The sequence below is a fragment of the Heteronotia binoei genome, chromosome 8, assembly GCF_032191835.1.
Source record: "Heteronotia binoei isolate CCM8104 ecotype False Entrance Well chromosome 8, APGP_CSIRO_Hbin_v1, whole genome shotgun sequence".
NCBI lineage: Eukaryota > Metazoa > Chordata > Lepidosauria > Squamata > Gekkonidae > Heteronotia > Heteronotia binoei.
This window is the reverse complement of record NC_083230.1, coordinates 70,333,146-70,356,399: the sequence shown is the minus strand read 5'-3', so window position 1 is coordinate 70,356,399 and position 23,254 is coordinate 70,333,146. Positions and strand designations below refer to the sequence as shown.

The 23,254-nt window shown below is 40.2% G+C and overlaps 1 protein-coding gene across 1 annotated transcript in view; it reads left to right on the top strand.

Moving 5' to 3' along the window:
* Positions 1–23,254, top strand: part of FGD6 (FYVE, RhoGEF and PH domain containing 6) — a 108,175-nt gene that overhangs the window by 61,437 nt on the left and 23,484 nt on the right. The window contains exons 9-18 of the mRNA XM_060245198.1: positions 3,963–4,013; positions 7,336–7,394; positions 8,033–8,104; positions 8,802–8,870; positions 11,670–11,753; positions 12,595–12,674; positions 12,824–12,926; positions 18,768–18,914; positions 21,113–21,230; positions 22,146–22,276. Coding sequence (XP_060101181.1) covers positions 3,963–4,013; positions 7,336–7,394; positions 8,033–8,104; positions 8,802–8,870; positions 11,670–11,753; positions 12,595–12,674; positions 12,824–12,926; positions 18,768–18,914; positions 21,113–21,230; positions 22,146–22,276 — 914 coding nt within the window. The remainder of the gene's footprint in view (positions 1–3,962; positions 4,014–7,335; positions 7,395–8,032; positions 8,105–8,801; positions 8,871–11,669; positions 11,754–12,594; positions 12,675–12,823; positions 12,927–18,767; positions 18,915–21,112; positions 21,231–22,145; positions 22,277–23,254) is intronic.

Here is a 23,254-nt window from a genome sequence, read left to right as displayed (position 1 = left end):
ACTGAAATCTAGTTCGTGATCCCAACTGAACTGTATGTGCATTGGAACTTTCTTCAATCTTGAAAACAAAGTATCCACACATCAGTGTTGCGGTGCACCAATTCCGAGTCAGAAAATTGTGGGGTTTTTTTAAAAAAATTGAGCTCTATTAATATTGTACCTTTTTGTATATTTTGTTATTGAGACAATAATATTTACACAAATTGAATTTGACAAGGGCATGCATTAAACAGTTCTTTATATTAGTAATTACAGCTGTGAGCTTTTATAGTGAGCAGACTCCTTGTCACAGCTTCCTCTTTTTGGCTTACTCATCTAGAGGTTGACAACCCTTAGATGATGCTCCATGTAGACATGTTCTTTTGGTGAATACATCTAAGAGTTTCTTGATTAAAGTAGGAATTACAGGAATATGGCATATCTTTCTAGATACTCGTTATTCTGCTTAAATTATTGGGATTTGTGTATACATAATTAGATGCAAGATTGTCATGTATGTTTAGAAGAAGAAGACCATAGATTTATACCCCGCCCTTCTCTCTGAATCAGTCTCAGAGTAGTTTACAATCTCCTTTATCTTCTTCCCCCACAACAGATACCCTGTGAGGTGGGTGGGGCTGAGAGAGCTCTCACAGCAGCTGCTGTTTCAAAGACAACTTCTGTGAGAGCTATGGCTGACCCAAGGCCATTCCAGCAGCTGCAAATGGAGGAGTGGGGAGTCAAACCTGGTTCTCCCAGGCAAGAGTCCACACACTTAATCACTGCACCAAACTGGCTTATGGCTGACCCAAGGCCATTCCAGCAGCTGCAAATGGAGGAGTGGGGAGTCAAACCTGGTTCTCCCAGGCAAGAGTCCACACACTTAATCACTGCACCAAACTGGCTTCTTTAATTCTTAACTAAAGGGAGATTGTTGCAAACACAGATTTTCTACATGGAATTCATTGAAAGGTAGTAAAAGTAGGTGTTTGTTTCTCTATTTTGAGATCACGAGTTTTATTCAGAGTTAAGAAGTTTTGATGTTTGGAACATGATATACCCTGAATAATATACCCTGTTTAAGACTGAGCAACTTAGTTCTGGAAAGTGAAAGTCATGATTGCCCCTTTCGTTTTATATTTGAGAATTGGCTGTGAATCAGGTGGGCAGCCATGTTGGTCTGATGCAGTAATCTAACTTTGGCTGTGACTCATCACTGATCTTTCACCATTAAATGATAGAAACAGTCAGTTTGTAAATTATTAACTATTTATTGGATATTGCAGTATTAGGATACATTAATTAGTTTATCGCTTTACTCCTCATCCCTAAAATTTATAAAATGTTAACTACTATACCAAGAGAAACTGAAAAAGAAATAAGAAAAATATGTTAGCTTCCAAATCTGTCTAAAAATTCTTGTCTCATCCCCTAATAAAACAAAGCTAACGTACTTCTTCCCTTTTTTCAGGACTTTAGAAAGCTTGGTCTCAGCAAGTTCATTCATCTTGCCATAAAAGCTTAATAAGCAATCAATTTATTAGACTTTAAAAGGCCCTAAGGTGCATTTGGTGCCTTGTGGAACATGTATATCCATCATACTGCCCTGCTATTAAAACTTTCAATTGTATACTCTTTAAAAGGGCTATTAACAGGACCTTTTTGGGTAGAAAAAGCCCAACAGGAACTTATTTGCATATTAGGCCACACCCTCTAACACCAAAACATCCGGAACTGCATTCCTGTGTGTTCCTGCTAAAAAAAAAAGCCCTGACTATTAAAACTTTAAATTGAATGTGAGAATTTAAGGTTTCTGTTTCATCATTTTTATTCCTGTCAGTGTAAAAGATAGATGTTAACACTGCTGTAAATTCAGAAAACCAGCAATAAATCATAGCAGTCAGCCTGTATGTAAGATCTGCATGAACATGAAATATCACAGTCTGCTCACTACCTCCACCTTTCATTTTCTTTTATTTAGTTTTCGGAGGAGATCAATTTTTATATGATATTCTGTTATGATCATTCATAGGAAAGGCTATATGTTCTGTCTATGTGTCCTACTCTGGTCTCCTGCTTATCCAGTCCTCTGTTTTGGGGTAGCTTCCACCTAGATTCTTAATGACTGTTAAGCATACACAATCTTGTTCATTCTGAGTCCATCTATCATACATTATTGTGATTCTTGCCACCTGGAAATAATACTTATGATGTGTTTCCACAGGCTTTAGGGTCAGAATGCCTATCTTGTAGAATTCAGGTAAATAGATCCAAGTAGTCAGCCGTGTTGGTCTGAAATAGTAGAACAAAATAGGAGTCAAGTTGCACCTTTAAGACCAACTTAGTTTTATTTAGAATGTAAGCTTTCGTGTGCTCTCTAAGCATACTTCATCAGATGAGGAAGCCGGTATAGTGAGCAAAGCCACACATAGCTGGTAGTCAGTGGCTCAGAATGCAAACTGGTACAAATTTAAGATCCAATGATAGTATAGTAAAGTTATCTGATAGGGAGTGGTTTAGAATGCAAAATGGTACAAATTTAAGATTCAATGACAGAATAGTAAAATTAACAAATTGAGCAAACCTTTGATCTGAGTAGCATTAGCACGCAAAAGCAATAAAACAGTAATATGTCAAAATGTGAGAATGTCTGTTAATGACTATATTGTATTAAGCGTGGTAAAGTCAAGTAGGTCAAGTAGGAAAAGTTAAGCACTTTTAAGCCCCACTGAAATCAATGAAATCTAATTGAGTCTAAAATGAATATGGAAAATTTAATTCAGTTTAATTTTGGTATTTGTATATGTCAGTTAGAAATGTAAGCTCTTTTTAAAGAGCTGAATGATTTTTGTGGTTTAACTGGGCCATCTAGTGATCAAAACTGACATTTTAGTTTTTATGAAGCAACTCCATGATCAACTGAGCCACATACGAGAATATATTTTTAGGCATTGTACTACACTGACAGCAGGAAACAAGCATGTTTTTTTCTTTTCTTGTGGGAACCAAAGTTTTGATTGGGCTGCATTCTGAACATTTAATTATTTTAAGGGCTTTTTTTCTGGAAAAAGAGGTCCTGGAACTCTCAAGAGGGAAATGAAAGAAACACAATTTTTAAACTTTTTTGAGAATTTTGTTTCCACAAAGAGGTTATGGAACTCGATTCCACTGTGTTCCCCAGGGGGAAAAGCCCAGATTATTTTACAGTAATGCCCCTATACAGAATTTATTTATGTTATACAAAAAATATCAGTCAAATGACTATTGAGACACTTCCCAATAAAGTTAATGAAAGTAGCATTTTCCCACTTGCACAAGGGCAGCAATTAGGATTGTGTAGATTTTTCCTTTCCTGTGTAGAATAATTTATTTCATGTTTTGCTCTTTCCTGAATACTTCATGTGAGAAATGGAAAATTAAGTGTAATGTATGCTTTGTTCTGTTCAGATTAGGGAAGAGGCTATGGTATTATCTGCTTTGTAGGCAGAAGGTCCTAGTTTCAGTTTCAGCATTTTCAGATAAAAGGATCAGGTAGTAGGTGATGTGATAAGACCTTCACCTAGGGTTGCCAGATCTGGGTTGGAAAATATCTGGAGACTTTAGTGGTGGATCTGGAGAAGGGAGGGGCCTCAGCATGGTACAATGCCATAGAGTCCACTCTTCAAAGCAGCCATTTTTTCCAGGGAAACTGATTTCTGTCAGCTGGAGATCAATTGCAAAGGTAGGAGATCTCCAGGCCCCACCTGGAGGCTGGAAACCCTACCTCCACCTGTAACCTTGGGGAGCGGCTAACAGCCAAAATAAATGAGTGCTGACCTTGAAACACAAGGCAACTTCACATGTATTCCGATTGCTACTGTTTTTTTCTTCATAATTTGAAAATTAAGCATGCATCAAAATGTGTCTTGTAGAATATTGGTATTCATCACAATATATTATGGCTGGTTTCATACTCATTCTCTCTTATATTTTTCTTTCTCCAGATTATTTAAAGAATCTTTTAGAAAATTCAGCTGACTTCAAAGATACTCAGGGTAACTGCATTTTATAGTTATTTTTTAGTGAAACGTCAACACAGAAATGCATAAGTTTAGTTGGTATTGGTTAGTAATAATTAGTATAATATAATATAATATAATATAATATAATATAATATAATATAATATAATATAATATAATATAATATAATATAATATAATATAATATAATATAATAATAATAAATTTTTATTTCTATCCCACCCTCCCCGCCAAGGCAGGCTCAGGGCGGCTTACAATATGGCATGATATAATATCATGTAATAACAATATATATAAAACCGGTTTACAATAAATATAGATACAAATATAAATATACATTAATATATACATTAATGTACATAAATTAATATACATTAATTATAAGCCCAATTATGGATTTACATTAATAGGTATTCAGGCTTTTTTCAAGAAAGCATTTGCTTGTGACTCATGATAGCCTTTCTGGCTGTAGCAATATTATGTATGGTTGCAAACTATTGAAAGAAACATTTTTGATGTGGTGCAGGGTTTCCCAAATTTTTCTTTCCCGTGGCCTGATTATTTTTACACTTCTCCTTTGTGGCTCACTAAAATTTGGGGGTGGAGCCGGGAGACAGGAATTATGTCATTTCCTGTGGTGTCAAGGACCAAGTGATGTCACTTCCGGGGCACACTGAACCAAAATTCCACCTTTTCCTGTGATGTCTCTTCCAGGGCACTCCCCAAACCTGCCTCTTCTTCAGAAGTAAATTTATTTTCAGAAAAATCTCTCTGAAACTCATGCTGAGCCAAAATGGGGGTGGAAAGTGGGCGGTCCTCTTTTTTCACCCCCATACCTGCATGCACATATCTGTTTGTGTATTCTTCTCCAGCTTGAAAGCACTCCTAATGCCCATGTTCAATTGCCTGCACCACCTACACATCCCTTCCTCAACAGCACTGGCCAGTGTATGCAGTTGGGAGTGCTGTTGCCATTGCCATCAGAAATACCAGCACTGTGTACCACACACACTGGGCCCTGGAAGCTGCTCTACCTCAAAATATGCTGACATATTTAGCAGGCCCTTCCTTCAGCTGCTACTACTGGAACCCTGCCTCAGGCTACAACCAAGCTTGCTTGGTTTCAAGAAAATCTTTTGACAGCTATTTTTCATACTTTTCCTTGGCTGAAACACTGGGAAATTGCTGTGAAAGGTAGCAGAGAATTGTACTGCAATTAATGAATTAATTTCGAGTTATATGAAGTTCATACACGCTTTTCTGCAGTTATCCCAAAAAGGACATTTATGAGGGACTTGCAGTTTTTTACTGGCTGTGTTTCCCATGCCTTTAAAAGCAACCTATTGTGCAGATACTTAGCCAGTGAAGTACTTTCATCCTTTTAAATATCTACAGGAGGAGTTTAATTTTGGTGTCAGACAGCTGTTAAAAGCAGGACTAGTAAAATGGTGCCAACTTTATAGTACCATCTCTTCCAGCACTGTTGAGTTATACTGCAGTAATCTCCAATAATCTCTTTCTGCCCCACACCTCGTACCCTCAATCACTCACACAGAAATTTCATAAAAGGCCATCTGGCTACAACTGGGGGTGCCGTCTTTTCATGGGCAGAGCTCCTGTGTCTGCAATAACAGTATGACAAACAGAAAAGTTTCATCCAGTAAAAATGGAAGAAAAGAAAGAGAATGGGAAAGAAAGGGAAAGAATGAAATGGAAGGAAAGGAAAGGAAAGGAAAAGAAAAGAAAAAGACATGGAAACAAAGAACATAAACATAAGAGGAGCCATGTTGGATCAGGCCAGTGGACTATCCAGTCCAAAATTCCCTCATACAATGCCCAAAAAGCATTAGAATGTCCACCAGTGAGGCCAGGGCACTAGAAGCCCTCCCATTGTTGCTTTCCACCCCCCCCCACCCCCAGCACCAAGAATACAGACAGAGCATCACTTGCAGGGAAAGAAAGAGAGGGGGCAAAGAAAAAAAAAGCCTTCCTCACCATCAGATGACCCCACCCAGAAAAAATTCTGCCCAGGGGTCATTTGGTAAAAAAAAAAAAATAACTACTGGAAAGCCTACTCTCCGCCCCTCCCAGCTGAAAAAAACACACACACCCTTCTTTGCCACCCAGGCCTCCCGGGAAAATCTCCCCAAAAGAACATACTGCAAGGTACATGAAAGCTCATGCCTTGAAGAACACTTCATGGGTCTAAAGCGCCAGTGGATGCCAGCTTTTCTCTCAAACACTGGGAGCAGGGGAGAAGGAAGGAGAGGCAGCCCAGCTCCTCTCTGCACAACACAGAGATGGGGTGGGGCTAGCTTTGCTGGGGGCAGGGCTAGCTTTGGCTTTTCTTGTGACCCGGTAGTGAGGCTTCCGTGGCCCGGTACTGGGTCTCGACCCTGCAAATGGGAAACACTGGTCTGGTGGATGAAGAGGGTCCTTTTCAGTGGAGCCAGGGCAGACTCCCAAGCCCGGCCAGTGTGGGCAGTCATTGGGCACAGCCCAACAATTTTTTTAAAAAAATTAAGTTTTAAAAAGTTAGCAACTAGACAGAAAGCAGCTCCAATGCTTCATAAATTCCATGATTGAAGATTTGTGTTTAAATAACTGAGAAGGTTTAGCCATGGCCAAGTAGAGCCCCGTCTGCATCCAGTTGGTTCAGATTTCCCCTCTGCCATGAAAATAATGTAATGACTCTGGGCCACTCATGACCTTTCAGACTAATCTTAACTCACATGGTGGTGGTTAGGATAAAATTTGAAACCACACATTAAACTTTGAGCTTCATGGCAGACGATTATGATAAAAATAAATTAAATTCCAGCAACTACTATACTGCAATGCAGCATTTGGGTGGAAGAAGGAAGAAACTTCAGCAAGGAGCCTGGTGATTGCTTGTGTGGCTAATACACATGCATTAAGTGTGCTTGCAGCCTGTATTGAAAAGCAGAAAGGATTCACAACTGGTGTATGAAGTGGGCTTTGAAACTTGACAGTGAGTGTAGCAATATAGGTAAGTTCTCAGAAAACATGGAGCAGATTGGAAGGCTATATTGAGTTTGGCCAGGTGGGAAGTCTTCATTGGACCCAGTGAGGCCTGAGGGTCATCCGTTGCAATGAGTAAATAAAGTAGGCTTAATTTTTTTTTGCCCAGAGTTGGAAGAGTTGAAACCTCATAACTTGTTGTTTATGCTTACTCTGTAAAATGCCACATTGATGGCGATGATGAGGATGATAAATTGTTTGAGGTTATTCCATAATATGCTTTTTATATAATTGCCTTGTATTTCAGTACTGATTATTTAGCTTATACAACCAAATGGGTTTTTTTTCTTTTAAGATGCTCTTGCTGTTGTCATAGAAGTGGCCAACCATGCAAATGACATTATGAAACAGGGAGTAAGTATATCAACTGTGGAAGCACATACAAATTTAAAACTGTAATTTAAGGACAAAATATGTTTAAATAATGGTGATAGTGATACTACACATATATTCCATTTCTGGAATATATTCCTGTTTTATGGAGATCTGTCCCTGTTATGCAGACATTTTGAGCGCAGATATGTTTGGTTCCTGTTTTATCTGAAATTTGCAGAAATATAGCATCTGGATTAAAACCAAAATTCAGTAAGTAGCCCACCCCTCATCCCAGCTACTGAGTTTTCAGAGTGCAGAATTCCATGAGTGAAGGAGGGGACGAGAGAGAAACATCCCTAGGTTAATTAAGGGTGATAATTAAATTATGAGTTTTCTGTATTTGCAACCATACCTATAATTCTTAGCCTAAAGACCTGTATCCTCCTGCAATCCATACTTCAGGAAATTGGCTTCTGGTGGTTCATTCTGTAGAATGTGAAAGATAAAGAACTTTTTTAAAAAGTTGAGCAATCCAGAAACCAGTTTGAACAATAGTTGTGTTTTTCCAGTGCTTGGAAAGAATTGCCTGTCCTTCTCCCCTCCACCCCCATCTATCTGTGAAAATTCTCAGATCTCCATTTATTTACAGTAATTTTATTCATGCTTTCTCCCTCAAGGACAACTTTCAGAAGCTTATGCAAATACAGTACAGTTTAAACGGCCACCATGAGATTGTACAGCCAGGAAGGGTAAGTTATGAAAGGAGACTACAAAAAAAATCATTAAATTGTGGATCATCATTTAAGTCCCTCTGAGGGCTACAGCTGTTCAAGAGAGGGACAACATTTCAGTTTTTCTTGGCTTCACATCACCAGCCATCTTCAGTTGTGGAAGTAGCTGAGCTTTTCAAAGGGAAATGGTAGGAGGGGGAGAATATAGCCCTGTGTCACTACAACAGTCCACCCTGAATTGACTCATGGAACACCCTGGTCTAGAGTTTTTTGTAGCAAAAAGCCCAGCAAGAACTCATTTGCATCCTAAGGCACACCCCTGACATCACCATTGTTTTCCATAGAGATTTTTAGCAGAAAAGGCCTAGCAAGAGCTCATTTGCATATTAGGTCACACACCCTGATACCTAGCCAGCTAAAACTGTATTTCCTGTGTGTTCCTGCTAAAAAAAAAGGCCCTGGCCATGTGATACCACAAAATGTGCAGCTTCCTTTCATGGTCTGCAGACCAGTCATCTGTCCACACAAACTTAGCAGTTTAATGACAGTTTAACCTTCATTTCAGCTCTCTCTCTCCTGCCCTTTGCTGTCCTGTTGTTTTTATTTTGCTTTTAGCTAGCATTTCAACATTTTTAAAGACAGGAACTCCCTCTTCTGTTTTTGAGAGAGTTTGTGCACTCAGCAGCTGGCTTTATTTATTTTCTTGCATTTCCAGATCTTTTTGAAAGAAGGAACATTAATGAAGTTGTCCAGGAAGATCATGCAGCCACGAATGTTTTTTTTGGTAAGATGCCATAAATGTTTTTCACAGGCTAGGCTAATGTCATAATTATGCAGCCACTCTCATTACAAATTTGACAACCAGCAACTTATTTTGGTTAACGTACTTGGCAGCTACTTCATGCACCTGTCTTTAATTCAACTTTGACTTCTTGAGTTCATCTCCATCCGAGTATTTAGAGTATCCTTTCTCAGCTAGTTGAAGCCCTCATGTAACTAATTTTTAAATGTAGTTATGGTCAGAATTTGAAGTAGGAGTTCAGGTAGACTGTTTTTTTCAGATACGATGAAGTTTTGACTAGACATATATTGTTCATTTAGGTTGTATAGCAAATAAAGTAAATATTAGGGATGGGTACAAACTGAGCCATGAACTGTGGTTCGAGCACAAACCAGGCTGATTTGTGGTTCCAAAACCAGAGGCTCATGGAGGGTTCATGCCTTCCCTCCAACCCATGGCTTCCCTAGGCACCCCGTGGTTGCAGGGCTCCTGGGGAAAACAATTTATACTGCCTTCTGTCCCAGGATAAGCTTCCCCATGCATCCCATGGCTGTGTGGCTCCTGGGGAAGGCAAGGGAAGGTAGTTTAAACTGTCTTCTCTCCAAGCCTTGGCTTCTACAGACAACTGGTGGCTGCGGGGTACCTGGGAAAAGCAAGGGAAGGCAGTTTAAACTACCTTCCCTTTGAGCGTCGGATTTCCCAGGTGTTGGGCAGTTGTGGGGCACCTGGGAAACTGCCTTCCCCAGGTGTCTGGTGGCTGCGGGGTGCCTGGAAAAGGCAAGGGAAGGCAGTTAAAACTTTCTTCCAAGCCTCAGCTTCCCCAGGTGTTCCGTGACTGCGGGGTGCCTGAGGAAGGCAAGAGAAGACAGCTTGAACTGCCTTCCCTCCAGGGAATGGCTTCCCTAGGTGTCCGACAGGGCTCCTGCCAAAGTTCAAACTGCCTTCCCTCAGACCCCGGTTGAGCCTGTGGGGACCTCTCCCCACAGGATCAGCTGTTTTGTGGGCTCTGCTGGGCTGTCTGGCTTCAACTGGGCAGCCCAGCTGAGCCCACAGGGAGACCTCTCCCCAATCTTTCTTCATTTCACCAGCTGGCCTGCCAGGGCCAGCTGGCTGAAGAAGAAAAGAGAGAAGGGGTTTGTCTCTCCATTTCACCCTATGGGGTTATAGTGGAGGGATCCAGAGACCCCTTCTCTCTAGAGATTAAACCCTTCTCTCCAGAGATTAAACCCCTTCTCTCTAGAATAACGCTGTAGCAGCGGCACACTCTCCATTGTAACCTATGGTTCCATAAGGTACAATGGAGAGAGTGTACCTTGGCTGTTGGGTGATTCCGAGACCTGGCTGGAGAAGGGAGGGGGTGGTATTTAAATGCCTCTTCCTCCTTCCCCCAGCCATGCAGCTGCTGTCTAGTGTCCCCAGCTGGCCTGCCATAATGGGAGAGAGAGTGGATTAGTTTCACTCCTTTTGGCTTCCAAGCCCAGGGAAGTGAAACTGATCTGCTGTCCCTCCCTTTCACTTCCTCAGCTGGCCTGCAGTAGCCCAGATACCTCCTCTCCGCTTCCTGAGCAGCCCACTATGGAGGGCCAGCTGGGGAAAGGAAGGGAAGGGAGAGCTGGTCAGTTTCTGTCCACTGGAACTGACCATGCCTGAGGAGAAGTGAGCTCTGAAGTCATTTAAATTCCCTCAGAGCTCACTGGGAGTGGGATGAACCACAAAGTGGATGAACTGTGAACCATTTTTTCAGTTCATGCTTATCCCTAGTACATAATATAGTACATTCCTACAACAGTTTTGCTCATTGCCAAGAAATTCGAAGCTCATTGCTTCTAAAATCAAATTGGCAAGTTAATATTTGATTAAGCATCATACTGCCAGCATAAATGAAATTAATTTTGCTAGAAAAAGAAACTGTAGTCTGCAGTATATTTTACACTTCTTTCTGTAGCATACTGGCAAATACTGCTGTCTTCCTGTTGGAGTCTGGAGGTGAAAGGTGTTTGTTCTAGGACGAAGCTGTAGGAGAGCCCTGAGGAAAGAAAATGACAGTTTTGGGTACATGGAGGTTTTTGAGGGGGAAAAAACAGGGGGTTCTGAGGAGGAAAGGGAGAGAGAAGTCATCTCACTGCCAGTGCAGAGAACAGTGAAGTCTGAGAAAGAGCCTGGAGAAAGCTGCAGTTTTCAGAGATCTAGAGCAACACCAAAAAGCCCCAGGAGCATCAGCACTAGCACAGAGAGCCAGCCAAGATGCAGCAGAGTATCAGAGACTTGCAGAAGGCCTTGGAGAGACAATAAAAGGCTCTGATCACCTCTTCCATTCCGACTTCCAAGTTGTGTTGCCTAAATTTCAGTTTAACATATTTTGGCCCTGCTTTGGTTTTTCCATCCTTCCTTGTTGAATTAAATTCTGCAAGTTCTACTTGCATCTGTGAAATAGTTATAGCTGATTAAAGGTTCAGAAAGTTGAAGAAACTGTTAAATTAATATCCTTCCAATGGATGTTGGCCAGTTTTACTTGCTTAGCTCCATATGTGGAATTTACTGAAATTTGTGTGGTAAGCAGTCTGCATGTAAAGGCTGGAGAATGAATAGGCCCCACATTGAGTAGAGAACTTTGAGTGGTCCTCTCTGCCTCTGTATTATTTTGTGTCCAGCACTGTACAGTATGGTGGGAGGCAGTGTCCCTCTCACTCTTCCCTGTTTAAGTAGAAGATGGTCTTTCTAATTGGTATGTGATTATGTACACCTTTTCTATGTGATGAAAGCAATCTAATTTCAGCTGCATTTTTTAAAATTATATTGCAGTTTAATGATGCTCTGCTATACACTACTCCTGTTCAGTCTGGAATGTACAAACTCAACAACATGCTGTCACTGTCTGGAATGAAAGTGAGTTAATGACACTTTTGCTCTATCATGTTTTGTAATTCGTATTTTAGACTCCTGCTATAACCAAGCTGTAACAATATCAAAGTGTGCTAATATACATATAAGTAATTCTGCCATGGCCTTCATTATAGTCAGCTCCGCTAATAAATTAGTCCATGTTAATGGAGTACTTAATGCTCATAAGAGAGCATTAAATACATAGATATATGGATATTGCAGTCAGTACTTATACATGGTACTTTATAGAGTAATATAAGCAAGTCCCCTGCCTTGAACACCATACATGTACTAAAGCTTTTTAGTTTAGGGCCTGATTTAAATGTTATACTGAAATGCACCTGCTGGAAAAGAAAAGTGCCTGTGGATTTTTGTATTTGGCCAGTGTCTCACATAACCTGGCAAGCTAGAGGTCTGTAGTCCAGAGAGTTGTTGTGCTGATGTGCTAATCAATCACATGCAGCTGCTTGCCACAAGTTTGCAGCCCAGGTCCAAAGTCCTCCAAGTGAGTTCTTTTCCCACCATTTGTTTATATCAGGCCTAAGCCTTTTTAGGTGACAAGATTGTTGAGAAAGAAAGAGCAATGAGGCACTGTGTAGTTGTTTGAAGGACAAGTAATGTTGAACAGGCTTACTATTTGCATGGTTTCATTACTGAAACATGCTGGATTATAAGCCACTTTTTGCCGTGGTTGTCCTTTTCCTCTCTTGTAGTTTCTGACTTCTGAGGGTACGGTATTAGTTTATTTTACCTTTGCAGCTCCTCCTGAGATGACAAGTTGACACAACACCTTTTTTCCCCCAAGCAAGTCAAATTCAATTGAATTGTTCTGATGCTTTGTCAGGTTAGAAAGCCAACACATGAAGCTTACCAGAATGAACTGAACATAGAAAGCGTGCAGCGATCTTTCATTCTTTCAGCCAGGTAAGGCTCAGGCACACGCCTGTTTCCTTCGGCACAAAAAATTACTGCTTGTTACGCAGACAAAAGCAGCAGGGGGGAAAGCTGCTAAGGTGTTTGTGAGCAAAACTGTTGTTTAGGAGTTTAACCATGGTATTTATTTGACCCAGCAGTTCTGCAACAGAAAGAGATGAATGGTTAGAAGCCATTTCAAGGTCAATTGAAGAATATACAAAGAAAAGAATCACCTTTAACCCTAGTAAAAGTCTGGAAGAGGTAGGTTGGATCAGATTCAAAGGATTGCTACTGGAAACCAGTCATTATCGGTGTGAGACCTATTGTGTGGGTTTCCAAAGGGTGCAGTTCTGTCCCCCATACTTTTTAATCTCTATGAAAAGCCCCTAGGTCAAACCATCTGTAGGTTTGGGGTTGGTTGTCATCAATATGCTGATGATACTCAGCTCTATATATCTTTACCCAAATCTTCTGGTGATGTGGTAGAGGCCCCCCTGAATTGTTGCCTGGTCACAGTGGTTAACTAGATAAAAGTGAACAAATTGAAACTAAACCCTGAAAAGACAGAGGTAATGCTGGTTGGGAAGGCAGAGGCCTTGAAGGACATTGTTCTACCCACTTTAAGTGGAGTTCAGCTGACCCTTGCTGACTTAGTTAAAAGGCTTGGGATCATACTGGATCCAGCTTTACCAGTGGAGAAACAAGTTAATGCATTTGCCAAAAATGCTTTCTTCCAACTCAGCCTAGAATCATATCATAAAATGGCACCTCTCATGACCACCTGGACCCATGCCATAGTAACTTTGAGAGTAGACTTCTGTAGTGCACTGTATGCTGGTCTCCCCCCAAAATCAATTTGGAAACTCTCACTGGTTCAGAATGCTACAGCTCATCTATTTAGCGAGAGCCAGAGGGAGCATGAATATTATTTCCATTCTGCAATCCCTCATTGGTTGACCATTTGTTATGAACCTCAGTTTAAGCTATTGACTATCACATATAAAGCCTTTCATGGTCTCAGACCCTCTTATTTATCTGTCTCTTTGTGCTCTGCCACAACAATTCTGTTCATGTCAGCAGGTTTACTATAGGTGCCAATCTGCAAATGGGCAAAATCAACAACTACCCTTACACATGGCTTTCTCTGTTGCATCTTCCGCCTTATGGAATGGCCTGCCTGAAGAGGTCAGGAAAGTGCCCACTCTCCTGGCCTTGCATAAACTATGCAAAACTGAACTATTCAGGAGGGCTTTTCTGTGCAGGTAATAAGGCAGAGCGGTAAGCTGCAGTATTGCAGTCCAAGCTCTGTTCACGACCTGAGTTCGATCCCACCGGAAGCTGGGTTCAGGTAGCCAGCTCAAGGGTGACTCAGCCTTCCATCTTTCTGAGGTTGGTAAAATGAGTACCCAGCTTGCTGGGGGGAAAGTGTAGATGACTGGGGAAGGCAATGGCAAACCACCGTGCAAAAAGTCTGCCAAGAAATCATCATGATGTGATGTCACCCCATGGGTCAATAACAACTTGGTGCTTGCACAGGGGATTATGTTTTCTTTTTAATAAGGCTGTACAGTACAAAATGTTTTCACAGACATACTTGGGTAAATGATTCAGATTTGTGGTCTTTACTACTGTATATTGTATATTGTAAGTAGGATCCTCTTATGTAATTTCTATACTGCTTAATGTGTCATGTTGATATGAAGGAATGATCACTCAACCCATGTATCTTAAGGAAGCAGAGAGGTCTGACTTCTTCAGCCAACCTTCACTTTATTTATACATCCTGTCTTGAAGCTACATTTTTGCTTAGTACATAGTGCTTAAACAAATAACAGTATCAGGGTTTCAGGGAAACTATATGGTTAACATCCATTTGTCAAAGTTTGTTAGGGAGCACTTTCCCAATGAGGAAAGGTTAAAACACTTGAGGCTTGGAGAAACATTGACTGCAGGGTGACATGATAAAGGTTTACAAGATTATACATGGGATGGAGAAAGCAGAGAAAGAAGTACTTTTCTCCCTTTCTCACAATACAAAAACTTGTGAGCATTCAATGAAATTGCTGAGCAGTCAGGCTAAAACACATAAAAGGAAGTACTTCTTCACCCAAAGGGTGATTAACATGTGGAATTCACTGCTACAGGAGGTGGTGGCAGCTACAAGCATAGCCAGCCCCAAGAGGGGACTAGACAAAAATATAGAGCCAGAGGTCCATTAGTTGCTATTAGCCACAGTATATATAAACCCATATATGTGCATGTGTGTATGCATAGAAGACGACATTGGATCTATATTCTGCCCTTCCTCACAACAGACATCCTGTGAGGTGGGTGGGGCTGAGAGAGCACTGACAAAAACTGCTCTTAACCAGAACAACCTCCGAGAGGGCTATGACCGCCCAAGGTCACTCCAGCAGTTGCAAGTGGAGGAGTGGGGAATCAAACCTGGCTCTCCCAGATAAGAGTCCACACACTTAATCACTATATCAAACTGACACATATATTGGTCACTGTATGACAAAGAGTGCTGGACTGGATGGGACACTGGTCTGATCCAACACAGCCTCTCTCTCCTATGCTCTTATGTTAGTTTGCAAACTACACAGGTTAACAGCATAAATAGAGAAATAACATCTTTCAAAATCTTATCAGCAAATGCATTGCCCTGAACAATCACACCAGGAAGATTAAAATTGCTTTCACTATGAGTAACAGAAAATAGGTAACTCACAACAAAAAATTAAAAACTGCAAGATTAAAAATATAGTTAATCAAATTAAGGTCAATTTGGAGAGATACATGCACCAGGAAGTTGATGAATCAAATTAAATGCATATAAGGTGTCTTATTAAGTTGAAAGCCTGTGTGAATAGTAACAATTCAGCCTGCTGCACTGAGCACTGCTGAAAAGTAAAGTGTGTCTTTTACACTTCCCCCCCCAGCAAACGGGGTACTCATTTGACCAACTTCAGAAGAGTGGAGGACTGAGTAACCCTGAAGCAGCTACCTGAATCCAGCTTCCTCCAAGATCAAACTCAGGCCGTAAGCAGAGCTCAAGACTGCAGTACTGCAGCTTTAACACTCTGCGCCACGGGGCTCTTTTTGAATCCAAATTAGCATTTCCCTTGGCCAATTTCATCATCAATCCTCTTGCTGCATCAGGATTATCAATCTGTCTTCTGATTGCTGCCTGAAGACAATTGATAAGGACTAAATAGGGTTTTTGTGGCTTTTGACAGACAGTTGCAAAACTATGGGCTGGTTTCCCTTCTGTAGGTGCTTTGACAAAGGCCTGTAAAGCACAGTGTATCCCTTAGAGAGTCCTTCTAAAAGACTTTGCACATTGGTTCTCCCTATGTCCATATTGCTGATAGCCTTTTGAGTTTCACTCATGACAGAGTGGGGCAACACAGTATAGTTAACAATCTGCTGCCTATTCTCATTCTGTGCATTTGTTACTGGGCATACCGATAAAAGGTCAGGCAACTCTTCCCCTGTCAAATGTACAGGGCAAATAGACAACATTTCTGCCAATTCTGGGACATCTTCCAATTTAGCCTGATCAAGTTCCTTCTCCAAAACTTCACAGACCATGCGTCCCGGGGCATTAGATGGTAGGCCCACGGGTGGATCTGTTGGTGGAGGAGGGAGAGAAGGAGATGGAAGAAGAGGAGGGGCAGGGGGCACCAGTTGAACATCAGTGCCTTTTAGGGGACAATCTTTGGAGAGCTGGCTTGGGTTAGAAACGGGCATAAATTTCTCTGCTGCATACCTGCATTTATGCCAGACTTGCAGAAGTTTAATAGATGCTTGAGCTGTGTGAAAGGTCTTCCCTATCTTCTCCCAGTCCCGAAGTTTAAGAGAACCTCCCTCTGGGTACCAGGGGCATTGCTTACTGATCTCTTGTAACAGAGTCTTAAGTTGGCCAGAAGTCACAGTCTTCTGGATCAAAAACTTTAACTCACCTAAATGTTTCAGTTTCAGTTTATTTCAATTTATATCCTGCCCTTCCTGCCGAAGCTTCTCAGGGCGGCTCACAACATATAAAATCTAACATAAAGTTTGGCTTTAAAATACATCAATTTACAACAATGGCTTTAAAAATACATCAATTTAGACAATTTAAAACAGTAGAATAATAAAACATATAGAACAAGCGTTTATAGAACATATAGAACAATGTTTCTGTTCAGCCTGAGAGAACCGTCCACCCATACTTACCAAATGAAAGGGGTCGTTTGAGAACGACGGAGTGCACACTTCGGGGCCTATGCCAGACATTTGATAAGTAGGAGCTGAGCTGCTGGGCTGTGCCAGATGATATCTGAAAGCAGAAGCTGTCCCTGCTTCGGTGAGTTGTCCCTGCTTCGGGAGCTGAATGGTCCCTGCTTCAGGGCGCCACTTGAAGGAATGATCACTCGACCCATGTATCTTAAGGAAGCAGAGAGTTCTGACTTCTTCAGCCAACCTTCACTATTTATACATCCTGTCTTGAAGCTACATTTTTGCTTAGTATATAGTGCTTAAACAAATAACAGGAAGCATCTGTTCAAGAGAGACAGACTAAATCTATACTTGTTTACAGGATTCAATACAGTCATCAATTTGTCAATACTGCTTGGGTCAGCATAAGGAAGTGAGAATGTGAGTGAACATGGATGTGAAATGCCTGTGCCGTTTTGACTCTTCAGACACAATGGGGAATGCAGGGCTCCAGGCTAGTATGCCAGACACATGGTCTCACCCACGTTCCTGTCTGTGGTCTTTGTGAGACCTGAGAACCAAGCAGCTTCTCAGGGCATGATTCCTACATTGATACTTATGCTGTGCTCCTGTTCTTTCTGGTGGTTCCAGTTTTTTATTATCCTAATGCATTTGTTTTTGAATATCCCGTTTTGTTGTTTGTACTTACTCACTGTGTGAAATCTGCCTTGAGTTCATGTGAGAAATAATATTAAGTAAAAATAAATACAAAATGTATTGCAAAATGTGTATCTTCACATGGATCCCTACCCCATCCTATGTGACTTCAGACCTCATACAGTTTATTTCTCCAGAGCACTTATTCTTCCAGATCTACACAATGAGTGACTTTTGTTTATAAATGAGTAAATGATGCCATATATCAGTTATTCCCATTGCTCCAAAAATCACTGTCTGTTTGTTCTTTGTAGATAATAGTTCTGTAGCTGGGTAGCCTGTTTAAATATTCTCATACTGGTCTCTAAAAATATGTTTGTTTGTTTTTTACTCTGATTTTCAAAGTGAGCAAGATAATAAATCAACAGAATCAATAACAGTTCTATTTTTTCTTTAAAAAAAGCTAAGCCATCAGATTCTCTAAAATATCTTTAAAACACAGACTAAAGCAGCAAATTCAACATAAAGACTCAGTAATTAAGGCTATATTTGCATATTATGATGAACCTCTGTTTGTGGCAGGCACAAACTTGGTTTGCTGCTGTTTTTATGTACTCCCACATTCCTTGCCCCTTTTCCTCACCAGCCCATATACTGGCTCTGATCAAAGTCTTCCTGGTTTTAAAAGATGTTGTTCAAGCTCTAGTTTACCATGATGCCAACATCTAGATGTATCTTGGAGTTTGTTTCCTCCCTGGAAACTAGGATTAAATCATGGCTTAGAATTACTGTTTGTGGGATGGAAACTCCACTCTGCCCAGGTGCCTGCATTTGGACATTGCGGCAGTTGGTTCTGTGCAGAAAGAAGGAGGGAGGAGCAGTTGAAATGTGTAGGCACAGCCGCAAGCTGTGTTCATGCCCACTACAGAGGTTTATCATGGCTTCTGAATGCAGCCAATAAAGCAGAAGTAAATAACAGGGCTGGAATATCTAGAGAGAATAGAATCAAAATTAAATACCTAGTTATCATTCTCTTCTATCCCAAAACCTGAAATAGTGTCTCAAAAACCATAGTTTGTGATAGGAACTGTGATGTCATTGACAGATGAAGAGTTGGTATATACACAGTTCTAATTAGCAAAATAAAAATAATGAAAGATTCTGGCTCTTAAAAAGAAATCTAGCCAATGTAAACAGTGAAGTTATTGTCATGCTTTCTGTATCATTTCCTTTTTTCCTTAGGCTGACCCAGAAAAAGAGGAAGAAGACAGTCCTTTAGGGTCAAAGGCTCCCATCTGGATTCCTGATACAAGAGCTACCATGTGTATGATCTGTACTAGTGAGTTCACATTGACATGGAGAAGGCACCACTGTAGAGCATGTGGAAAGGTTGGAAGATTTTTACAGCTGATCTTGCATCTCAGTCAGTAGATTGGATTTGGCAGTTCCTGGAACTTATTAACAAACCTCTGCAATTTGCAAAATGACTATAGTCTGGTGCAGCCATATTTGCTCTGCAGCTTGCAAACTGCGCCAGGCAGCCTACAGCCATGTAATAAATATCTGCTACTGAAGTAAATGTCACTGTAATGTAGGTGAGAGGAGTCAGGAAGAAACCTCTGTTGAAGGCTTCTAATTCTCCACTGCTGATTTTCTTTTTAAAATGTTTTAAACAGGTTTTCAAAGAGTGTTCAAGGTGATATTTATAGTATTCATTTAAACTTGCATAAAAATCCAAGAAGAACACACATTAATTATTTGATATAATTTATGGCAGATCGATGTTGTTAGGAATGGTTCTTATCTGGGTCAGAGATAGAACTGCCTGACTGAAAATTGATATCATTAAACTTTTTCATGAGTTTGTTCCTCACCCCATCTTCCTTTTTGGTATCTAAACCTCAAGAATAATGAAGCTTCAGTTTAACAGTGGAAGAAAGGAAAGGACTGGGAGAAAATTAAAGCAGGAAAAAAAATGGTAGAAAGAATGTCAGAGTTGTCTGTCTGGTTAATATGACCTGCTCAGCTGATAAGCAAAATATTAACTTGGTGAGGAGATTGTTGTAAGTCTTATTTTCTGTAGTCAAATTAAATGAAAAGAATGAAATCCCTGATTGTGTCCTAGGCAGTATCCATGCCCTGCAGTATTTATCTGCTCCTCTAGGCCTTTAGTTGAGGACAGTGATGGTTCCATCTTGGCTTGCACTCTCCTCTGCTCTCTACATTTTCTTTGCCCTTCCCACTCCCCCGCCTGTGAAGTAGCCAGCAGTCTGACATGGGATCAGTTTGTTTGCCATCAGATTTAAAATGTGTTATTTTGTTTTGACTATTTTCTTTGGGTATGTTTTTGTGTATATTGTACATCGCTCAGAGCAATGCTTATGACTGGATGTTTCATAAATTCAATAAGAATAATAACAATGATGATGTTGGTTGAAGATCAAATAGCCATATGACAAATTAGCCATATGGTCAAATAGTTTTGCCATATGACAAATTATGTAATCTTTTAAAATATCATTTAAAAATTAGATTAATAACACATACCATAACCAGTCTTTCTCCTCAGTGGAGACCCAGAGCTGCATTGTCCTCCATTTTATCCTTACAACAACCCTGTGAGTTAAGTCTGGCTGAGAGTATATAACCCAGCAACCTTTCATGGCAGGTAGGGATCTGAATATTAGAGACACACTGCATGTTGCTTAAAAGCTCTCTTATTACATGTTACCTTTTGTGAAGATAACCTGGTTCAGAGTGCTCCAGTTCCCTTCATTTTTAGAACTGCAACTTCCATCATCATCTTGGGGTTAGTGGCCACTTTTCAAATATGTAGCAGTACCTTTTGAGTTATGCCTGCCAGAAACAGAGACCCTTAGCTTACATTACAAATAGCACAAGGTGCTGTTGGTTTTCCTCACCAGGGCCCAGATTTACCCATGTCTTTCCATTTTGGCCCTGGAACAATCATCCTAAAGCTGGTGGCCAATTTAGTATCTTCTAGCTTTATTCTCTGATGAGTTATCCCTGCCAACATGGTGTAGTGGTTAAAGGCTAGGGCTAGGATCTGGGAGACCCAAATTTAGATCCCTGCTCTGCCATGCAATCTTGCTGGGTGACCTTGGGGCCAGTCATAATCTAAGCCTAACTTACCTCACAGGATTCTTGGGAGGTTAAAATGGAGGAGAGGAGAAAGATGAAAGCCACTTTAGGTCCCCATGGGAGAGAAAGGTGGGATATGAGTAAAATAAATAATAAATAAAAATAGATGGACAGGCCAGTTAGTTTATTACTGTAAATTCATGGTAGCAGCAAGCCAAGTGATTTGTTTTATTATTATATTTGGTTTGGATCAGGGTCATATGACAGGCCCAAGTGGAATCTTTGTCAGGGGGTCCATAGTGCCTCTCGGCAGCCCTGCGTAAATTGATCCAAAATAAATCATTTTTGGGTAGAATAGTGCTCCTAGGAAAGTGCTTTTGATTATTTTGATACTTAGCTCTGAGTATACTTAAAACATAAACTTGAAAAATGTGTGTAGGCTTGTGTGTGAGTATATGTATTTTACAGTTTTCTTTTTTTTCTAGATAATCTGCCAAGCTTGTTCATCAAATAAGCATGGATTAGACTATATGAAAAATCAGCCTGCAAGAGTATGTGATCTTTGCTTTAAAGAGCTGCAGAAGCACAGTAAACTTTGCCCAGGTTTGTTTTTAATTTTCACATATTTATTTGTTTGCTATAAACTTCTGATCAGGGCCTGCTTTTTCCCAGGTCATGACACAGTTCAGTTCAGTAGGACTTGCATTGGCACAGTAGGTGGAGGACCAGAACAGAATTCTTCAAAGTGCATGCATTTCTTTATAATGTACAATCTGGATTATGGTTGGAAGGCAGCCTTAGTCTGGGGCTGGTAGGTTCCTGGATGGGAGGCCACCTGAGAGCTCTGTGTATTCTACCATCAACTCTGTGCTGTAGAAAAGCATGACATAAATTAAACAGCAAAAACAAATCTGGATTTTAAAGTTGTATGCCATTAATATTGTGAAGTTTGAGAGCATAGTAGTAACATTACTTCTTATTTGCTGTTTTGAAAGTGTTTTTTCATAGGTATATCAGTTCATTTGAATTAAGCTTTTCAATTATGTTCCTTTGAATTATGTTCTTCAGTTATTCTTTTCAAGAAGCTACATAGGCAGCTTCCAAGAACAACATAATGCCTTTTAAAAAGGATCAGCTGAAATATTGCACAGCAGTGTACAAACTGTTGAGGTCCTTACATGTCATTGAACTGGCTGTTTAATATAAAAAACCAAAACCTGCAAAATGTGTGGAAGTTGTAGTCCATCTTACTGTAATACTCTCAGACCAGCTTCCATTACATTTAAGGCCACAATATATTTGCCCATGTGCACCAGTAGTTCTAAAGGTGACTTTTGTGTTATCTACTAGTGTTAAAACTTATAATTTTTAAACAACATAGGAAATTTAGCTTTGACTGAAGCACAACAATAGTAATAACTGTTCTGTTTGCTATGTACTGTTGTGAGTTGCTTTAAAAAGGGTTGAATAGAAATTTTGAAACTAATAAAAATAACATTTTAAAACTATGCATTTTAGACAGTCTATGCACTCCTTCTAAAAATGGGTCCCCAGTAAACCACAGATCTCCATCCAGTGCCTTGTCTACAGTGTTGCACAGTATCCCATCAGGAAGAAAACAGAAAAAGATCCCAGCAGCTCTCAAGGAAGTATGTATGATGCATTATTAGTATTTGGTTGTGTTTAGTAGCAGAAAGTTTATTGCCAGCCTTCATCAAACTACTTCCAGTAGATTTTAAAAATATTTCTGATGAGACAATTGTCAAGCATCAATATTTCGCAATAATCAAGCTTTTGTTCTTTAATCAAAGACTTGTTTTATTGAAACTCCATGACTTGCTCCAAGGACAGGTTCCTTGGAAGTAATGGTTGACATAGTATTGAATAGTATCTTATAGACTACTTCAAAAGGCAGGGTTAGAGATAACTTCAAAAGAATAACATAAGGATGCAAATTGAGTTGAAGGTTCAAAAGCTACTTGCTAGTATCTCTTTTATGACTAAGGAATGTTAACATCTTCATTTCTCACACATTCTCTGCTAGCTGATAAGACATGGCTGTGTGAATCTGGGGGAGAGGCACTTTACATCGTTAATACAAGGTTACACCAAACATCCTGGATTCAGAGGGATTTATTATGCATCCACAGGGGCGAAGGGAGAGAAAGGTGGGGGGGAGAGAAGAAAGGTATGGATAAAACCAACACTTAGAAATAGCATGCTTGACACCAATTATGATCGCTTGAATTTTCTTTTAGCGTTGGCATGATTAGAACTAAAGATCAGATGTGAAAGCAGTACTTAATAATTATGTTACTCTTGGTGCAGCTCTCAACACTTGTTGAACGTCACTGCTATGCCTATTTTTCTGTCTGTCACATTTTTATTCCGTCTTTCTTCCAAGAAGCTCAAACCTACATAAATAACTGTTTCTTTTCCCTATCCCAGCCATGAGGTAGGTTAGGCTGAGCAGACCACTATGCTGTAAACCATATGTTATCTGCAGCCAGCCTTTTACCTCTGGTTATTAACTGAAATCTGGGAAGCATGGCAGAATGAATTTCTTCTGCCTTACAACCAATTCATTTTAATCTCTTTATGGGAGGCCACATGTACTAAATCCCTTC